The sequence below is a fragment of the Triticum aestivum genome, chromosome 4A (assembly GCF_018294505.1).
Source record: "Triticum aestivum cultivar Chinese Spring chromosome 4A, IWGSC CS RefSeq v2.1, whole genome shotgun sequence".
Lineage (NCBI taxonomy): Eukaryota > Viridiplantae > Streptophyta > Magnoliopsida > Poales > Poaceae > Triticum > Triticum aestivum.
Genome location: NC_057803.1, coordinates 583,764,925 through 583,772,703, shown reverse-complemented (window position 1 = coordinate 583,772,703; position 7,779 = coordinate 583,764,925). Strand labels below are relative to the sequence as shown.

The window sequence follows — 7,779 nt, the reverse complement described above, 5'->3', positions numbered from 1 at the left end:
GCTAGGTCAAAGCTTGGTCAGGCATGGAAAGATGCATAACCAAATCAGGCCTATGTTCAAACAATATGATTGTGATCCCTGAGAAAAATATGTGCATTAAGCTAGTAGCTATTAGCAGTGAAGTACTTCCTCTAATTTCTAAGATATTTTGAGCAAAGCTTGTTGATGGTAAGGGCAGGTCAAAGTGTCCAGATAGTTTCAACTATTGACCATAAGTCCAGATTGATATGTTCTTTTGCAAGCTCCAGAGGCATTAAAAGATTGCAGGTTTCATGCATTTAATTCAAACAAGTAAAAATATATTTCTTAATAATTCCAGCCATGCCAAAATAATCTCCATTATTGACCATGGCCCATGGATCATTTTATAAGCTGACCAACATTGGCCAGCCTAAAGGCAAACAATATATGACATTGCTATGCACAGCACAGAACTCATGGAAGGCGTTATAGCCAGGAACCAACCACAAGTCCAAATTCCTTTACTCTCATGTTCAAAGAGATAATTGTCAACATTGATTTTTACTAGATCATTCTTTAATTACTAACAATGCACTAGGGAAATCTCACAGAGATCTCTTTAATTTTGTTACTAATAACAAGATTTCCTCAAGTCACAACCTAACAAGCTCAATGAGGAAATAAAATACAAAGAGAAAAGGCAGATGGTTTTAACAATATATATCATGTACAACGGCACTTCATCAGATCAATCATCAGCATATGACCAGATCAGCAAGACAGGGATTTTCCAAAAGTTGCAGGTCCCGTAACCGCTGAACAAGCTTGGCCTGCGTAGAAGAAAAATGAGAGTAATGAGTTAGCATGCCGAACTGTCAATTAGCAGCAGAGTAAGTTCTTGCAGAAAAACAAGATTCTCACCATAAGTTAAGAAAGCTCCTCAGGGCAGCTCAGAAGAATCCATGATACTGTCTTATTTGTCAGAAAGTTTTGACTTCAAGATGTGCTGCTGCCAAAGTAGTCCCGGATAGTTTTCCTTTTCAGCGAAGGCGGTGGGTTCAGGACTGAAGAGGGACTGCTCATTTGAGCTCCTGGGCTGTTCCTAGTATCCAAGGCCTCCTCCCGAAATACCGAAAAGGCTCTCTTTTTCGCAGACTCAGGCGTGCCAAACTCCAGTACTCTTGGCCGGAGGGGTGAGTGTGAACTGGTTGGCAATTCACTGTCAGCACTGGTGCAGGCTGCTACATCTCTTGAACTAGTCGCTCGCTCATGGCTAGCCGATCTTGGGCAGTCGATGTTTGGAGCAGTTACCCTCTTACGGATGACTGTTGGGGAACTAATGTTGGTGCAGTCTATTTTCTTGGTGTTCCATACACGAACCTGATGCACAGAACAAAGTGTCAGGCTGTCAGTAGCAGTTTTCAAGTTCCTAACCAAACTCTTGTTCTTTCCATTTGTAGATTAGATGACAACAAATATTATAGATGCCCCTAATCATGGTGAGATGACTGGGTTCATTTTGTTGTAGTGTTTGACAAGGCAACTTTAAGATGAAACTTGTAAACTTTTAACAAGACTCACCGTGGAATCATCAGATGATGATACTATCTTTCCAACCTCCAAAGAGCACCTGAAATTGCAAAATTGGCATTGCAACATGAGCACTATGGTAACAGTAAGACATTAAGAAGTAGCCATTCTGGATAGATCATACCAGTCAACTGAAGTGACTTCACCCTCATGGCCTTTCAGAACTATAGGCCCATTTTCAGGCTGATCCACCTACATAAGTGAGAAGGAATTAGCAATTTAACATGAATACAGTGTATGAAATGTAAAAGAAAAGGTAATAGGAATGCAACAAATACCTGCCACAAGTAAACATTGCCATTGCTCGAACCACCTAAAATATGAGTCCCATCAGGACTAATAGCAGACTGTATTCAAGCACCAAAGCAGGTGTTAAATAAAACACATGAAAGAAACTAAGAATATGCAGCTGGAAGAGAAGGCTAAACCAGTTAGCTACTCACCTTGACAAAGAAAGACTCAATTTTGCTGCCAGTGTAAGTCTTTATTGGACCCTTGTCCATGTGGAGAGTACTATACAGATAGATCCTGAAATTGGAAAGCTTATGAAGTCAGAAGCAATTCCCTCCAGTGACATCAGTTTTTTGCAGTTCTGTGTAGTGGTCAAATATTATTCTCACCTGTGATCCATGCATGACGCAGCAATATACGCACCATACGAGTCTTGAGACAAGCAAGAGATCCCATGTGTCACCCCCTCCTTCTGAATGAAAGGATTCCCTGTTAGCCTTGAAACTGAATTACAAATGCATTCTGTTGCAATTTGCAAGCTGCTTGCTTACCGAAGGTTGTGCTGTTGATTGAGAGGTTTTGTTGGAGATGGGCGCTTTAAGGTTCCGTGTATCCCAAAATTTCACAACGCTGGAATACATTTTAAGAGTTAGATAAAATCAAACTACAGCAGAGGTGCATTGTATTAAAAGTGGTGCGTTCATAATTGAAACATGCCACTGGCATGCATAATTAGCCATGTAAACTATATTAACTTATGTAGTAAGTGCAGAATAAATAGGATGGGCCAACGCCTTACTTGTCTGCAGCACCAGAAGTAGCAATGGAGATATCGTCTTTCAGATACAGAACTGATGTGATGCTTGTTGAAGCTCCCTAAAGATGACCAATATCAGCAACTGAACCTACGGAAATGTACAGTCCCCAGCCAAAAAGATTCTATGCAAATTCAATACCTTTGCTCGAGCCCTTGTCCGATTCCTTCGCGTGGGACTGTGCGCTTCTTTGACAACAGCAGAAGACCTAACATGTAAAAACAGCTGAATTCAGCGAAAGATGCTACATTGCTACAGAAATTGATGGTTGCAGTTAAAAAGGAGCATTTAGATTACAGTAGCCATTAGATGACATACATGAGGCATGCTTCACCATGGCCATTTGGGGTTTTGGGATCACATCTTAGATCCCAAAGTGCAAAAGAACCATCTCTTGAACCGGAAACAATAAGATCTGCATAGACAATAACAATGGAGTTCATGAACCTATGCAGACATGCCACAAACTAAGTTAACCAAGTTCAAGATATACAACTGACCAGGATTTGAAGAATGGCATGACAATGACTTGACACTTCCAGTGTGCCCTGACAGCACACCAAGGCACTTCTTATTCTCCACGCTCCATATCTTTACCTGATACAGTACAGGCAATTACAGTGAGATTATGCACACAAAAAATCAGACCAATGATACATAGTTGGTGTTGTGAGAAATTAAATGAACTGATTGATCATGTTGTACTTACAGTTTGGTCGCCTGATGCAGTTAGTAATTGGGATCCCTCCTATATAAATGACATAATTCAGCGGTTAACTTTGCCAGAGACACACAAAAATACACTGCTGAGAGACAGAGAAAACAGATGTAGTAGCATATTGCAGGCAAATGTGGCTACCTTGATCCAGCACACGTCAAAGATGGCATTGTTGTGAGCAACCCAATCGGACAGCCTCGTTTCAGCTACAAAAGAGCAAGATTTCAGATTGGAACTACCCAATTTTAGCACAAAATAGCCTAAATGCCAGTTAGTTAGATCAGAAGGGGGCACCGAAGCTAACCTGACTTCTCAATGGAGGAGGATCTGGAGGGGAGGCGGCGGCGGGTGTCGTAGATGGCGACATACCCGTCCTCGTCGGCGACCGCCAGAAGGCGAGAGATCTGCGGGACCTGTAGGGGGAGGGGACGGATCAGCGCGCCGTCGCCGTCGGCCTCGCCAAATCTAACTAAGACGAGAGGAAACGAACCTTGCAGAAGGAGACGGCGAAAGGGATGGCGGGGTCGCCGGAGTGCTCGACGGAGATGACCCCGCAGCCGCGGTCGCCGGGGTCGGAGGAGAGGTCGGAGAGGTATGGCAGCCGCGCCGCGGAGGCGCGCGCGGAGCCCCTGCCGCCGCTGAGCTCCCGCGCCCGGAGCCCGCCGAAGAAGGACGGCGGCCGCGTCGCCATCGGGGAGAGGGGGGCGGAGGGGGCGAGGAAAGGAGGCTTCGGGCGCGAATTGGGGTGGTGGGGAGGATTGGCGGGTGGGCGAGCGGACGAGGTTTATGGGAGGAGTTTTGCGCCGCGCGGGGGAAGGGGGAAGGGGGGGAAGGGGGGGGGCGCCGGCGGGAAGCGGTTTTTCGTAGTGGCGCCGCGGGAAAAAGACGAGGCCGCGAAAGATGGCGGCGGTGGTGAAATCCTCGGCTTACTTGGCGCGTGGGGGTTCCGTCTCTTTGACAGGTGGGGCCAGGCGAATGTGTGAACATGTGGCTGGTCAAGGTGGGCCGAGGCTGGGGTGGGCAGGGCTGGGACGGGCTTGGAGTCTCGGGCCAGCTTTCTGTTTTCTTTAGCAGAGGTTGTCCAGATTCTCTTAAGCAAGGTGTCATGCAAAGACTAAATGTCCATAATGAATCTTTGAGTGACAGATATTTAGAGCTGCCAACGGATGTTGGTCACTCAAAAATGGCACGTTCAAGTACCTTCGGGACAGAGTGTGGGAGAAAGTAAGAGGATGGATGCAGAAAATGCTTTCGGTTGGTGGAAAGGAAGTCCTCATCAAATCGGTCGCACAAGCGATCCCAGTGTTTTCAATGTCTTGCTTTAGACTTCCTAGAGGAGTTTGCGAGAGTGTAACATCCATCATACGGCAGTTTTGGTGGGGCAGCAAACAAGGAAGAAGGAAGCCATGCTGGGTCTCGTAGGATATCATGACAAGGCCAAAGGACCTAGGGGGTTGGGTTTTCGGGATCTTATGATCTTCAACGTTGCCCTACTGTCAAGACAGGCTTGGCGACTTTTACAAGAACCGGACTCCCTAAGTGCTCGCATTCTCAAGGAAGTCTACTACCCATTGATGACCTTATTGAAGGCGGAGTTAGGCCCCCATCCATCGCAAGTCTGGCGAGCTATTATTGATGGAAGAAATGTATTGAACCATGGGATCATCAGGCGCATTGGCGATGGAGCAACGACCAGAATTTGGCATCATAACTGGCTTCCGAGGAGTGGCCTAATGAAACCTTTTCCGCCTCGGGTAGCTGATCCACCGTAGATGGTAAGCGATCTGATCGAACCATCCATGGCATGCTGGAGAGAGGAGGTAGTACGCCAAGTCTATGTTCCCGTTGATGCGAAGGCAATCCTGAAGATCCCCCTCTGTACTAGACAAGTGGACGACTTTTCGGCATGGTCGGGAGATCGGAGGGGCTGTTTCTCAGTAAAATCAGCTTACAAATTGATCCATAAGATGACGATGGGAAGGGAGGACTGGCTAGATGAGGTCAAGGATATGTCCAGCGGAGAATCCAAAGGATGGTCATCTATTTGGGGATTGCAGGATCCTTTGAAACTGAAAATATTCACATGAAGGCTGGCTCGTCACTCACTTCCTACCAGTAATGTTCTGCATCGTCGAAACATGTCATCATCGCATGTGTGTGCGTTATGCGAAGCAGATGACTGAAGGAAATATGCCCTAGAGGCAATAATAAAGTTATTATTTATTTCCTTATATCATGATAAATATTTAATATTCATGCTAAAATTGTATTAACCGGAAACATAATACATGTGTGAATACATAGACAAACAAAGTGTCACTAGTATGCCTCTACTTGACTAGCTCGTTAATCAAAGATGGTTATGTTTCCTAACCATGAACAATGAGTTGTTATTTGATTAACGGGATCACATCATTAAGTGAATGATCTGATTGACACGACCCATTCCATTAGCTTAGCACCCGATCGTTTAGTATGTTGCTATTGCTTTCTTCATGACCTATACATGTTCCTATAACTATGAGATTATGCAACTCCCATTTACCGGAGGAACACTTTGGATGCTACCAAACATCACAACGTAACTGGGTGATTATAAAGGAGTACTACAGGTGTCTCCAAAGGTACATGTTGGATTGGCGTATTTCGAGATTAGGTTTTGTCACTCCGATTGTCGGAGAGGTATCTCTGGGCCCTCTCGGTAATGCACATCACTTAAGCCTTGCAAGCATTGCAACTAATAAGTTAGTTGCAGAATGATGTATTACAGAACGAGTAAAGAGACTTGCCAGCAACGAGATTGAACTAGGTATTGGAATACCGATGATCGAATCTCGGACAAGTAACATACCGATGACAAAGGGAACGACGTACGTTGTTATGCGGTCTCACCGATAAAGATCTTCGTAGAATATGTAGGATCCAATATGGGCATCCAGGTCCCGCTATTGGTTATTGACCGGAGACGTGTCTCGGTCATGTCTACATTGTTCTCGAACCCGTAGGGTCCGCACGCTTAAGCTTACGATGACAGTATATTATGAGTTTATGCATTTTGATATACCGAAGGTTGTTCGGAGTCCCGGATGTGATCACGGACATGACGAGGAGTCTCGAAATGGTCGAGACATAAAGATTGATATATTGGAAGCCTATGTTTGGATATCGGAAGTGTTCCGGGTGAAATCGGGATTTTACCGGAGTACCGAGAGGTTACCGGAACCCCCCGGGAGCTATATGGGCCATGATGGGCCTTAGTGGAAAAGAGAAGAGGCAGCCCCTCATGGGCCGCGCGCCCCTCCCCTCCCTTGGTCCGAATAGGACAAGGAGAGGGGGTCGGCCCCTCTCTCTCTTTTTCCCCCTCCGCGAATCCTATTCCAACTAGGATTGGGGGTGGGGATCCTACTCCAAGAGGGAGTAGGACTCTCCTGGCGCGCCCTCCTTGGCCGGCCAGCCTCCCCCCTTTAGTCCTTTATATACGGAGGCAGGGGCACCCCAGAAACACACAAGTTGATCCACGTGATCTTTTCCTTAGCCGTGTGCGGCGTCCCCAGCCACCATAGTCCTCTATAATATTGTAGCGGAGTTTAGGCGAAGCCCTGCTGCAGTAGTACATCAAGATCGTCACCACGTCGTCGTGCTGACGGAACTCTTCCCCGACACTTTGCTAGATCGGAGTCCGGGGATCGTCATCGAGCAGAACATGTGCTAAAACTCGGAGGTGACGTAGTTTTGGTGCTTGATCGGTCGGGCCGTGAAGACGTACGACTACATCAACCAAACGCTTCCGTTGTCGATCTACTAGGTATGTAGATCACACTCCCCCCCTCGTTGCTATGCATCACATGATCTTGCATGTGCGTAGGAAATTTTTTGAAATTACTATGTTCCCCAACAGTGGCATCCGAGCCTAGGTTTTATATGTTGATGTTATATGCACGAGTAGAACACAAGTGAGTTGTGGGCGATATAAGTCATACTGCTTACCAGCATGTCATACTTTGGTTCGGCGGTATTGTTGGATGAAGCGGCCCAGACCGACATTACGCATACGCTTACGCGAGACCGGCTCTCCCGACGTGCTTTGCACAGAGGTGGCTTGTGGGTGACAGTTTCTCCAACTTTAGTTGAACTGAGTGTGGCTACGCCCGGTCCTTGCGAAGGTTAAAACAGCACCAACTTGACAAACTATCGTTGTGGTTTTGATGCGTAGGTAAGATTGGTTCTTGCTTAAGCCCGTAGCAGCCACGTAAAACTTGCAGCAACAAAGTAGAAGACGTCTAACTTGTTTTTGCAGGGCATGTTGTGATGTGATATGGTCAAGACATGATGCTGATTTTTATTGTATGAGATGATCATGTTTTGTAACCGAGTTATCGGCAACCGGCAGGAGCCATATGGTTGTCGCTTTATTTATGCAATGCAATCGCGATGTAATGCTTTACTTTATCACTAAACGGTAGC

General features: G+C 46.1%; 1 protein-coding gene across 2 annotated transcripts; it reads right to left on the bottom strand.

Moving 5' to 3' along the window:
- Window positions 1–469: 469 nt before the first annotated feature.
- On the bottom strand, window positions 470–4,112 carry LOC123082390 (denticleless protein homolog). 2 transcript variants are annotated; one of them, XM_044504732.1, is made up of 16 exons: window positions 3,806–4,112; window positions 3,620–3,728; window positions 3,457–3,521; window positions 3,307–3,345; window positions 3,098–3,194; window positions 2,916–3,012; window positions 2,739–2,805; window positions 2,582–2,658; window positions 2,334–2,412; window positions 2,172–2,251; window positions 1,995–2,079; window positions 1,830–1,898; window positions 1,676–1,743; window positions 1,543–1,591; window positions 883–1,341; window positions 470–791 (listed from the first exon to the last, which is right to left on the bottom strand). In XM_044504732.1, the coding sequence occupies exons 1-15, from the start codon at window positions 4,004–4,006 to the stop codon at window positions 958–960; spliced, it is 1,566 nt and encodes a 521-aa protein (XP_044360667.1). In that variant the 5' UTR covers window positions 4,007–4,112; the 3' UTR covers window positions 470–791; window positions 883–957. The 2 variants fall into 2 exon arrangements, with proteins under 2 accessions (XP_044360667.1, XP_044360666.1); XM_044504731.1 differs by having other exon boundaries at window positions 2,172–2,254; window positions 3,806–4,110.
- Window positions 4,113–7,779: the final 3,667 nt, after the last annotated feature.

Bases quoted from the DNA above. Each gene is read 5' to 3' on its own strand.
- LOC123082390 (XM_044504731.1), bottom strand. From the start codon at position 4,006: ATGGCGACGCGGCCGCCGTCCTTCTTCGGCGGGCTCCGGGCGCGGGAG. The intron at 2,255-2,333 runs GTAAGCAAGCAG...CCTTTCATTCAG, and splicing joins AATCAACAGCACAACCTTCG to AAGGAGGGGGTGACACATGG. The intron at 1,899-1,994 runs GTGAGTAGCTAA...GCTTGAATACAG, and splicing joins TTGAGTCTTTCTTTGTCAAG to TCTGCTATTAGTCCTGATGG.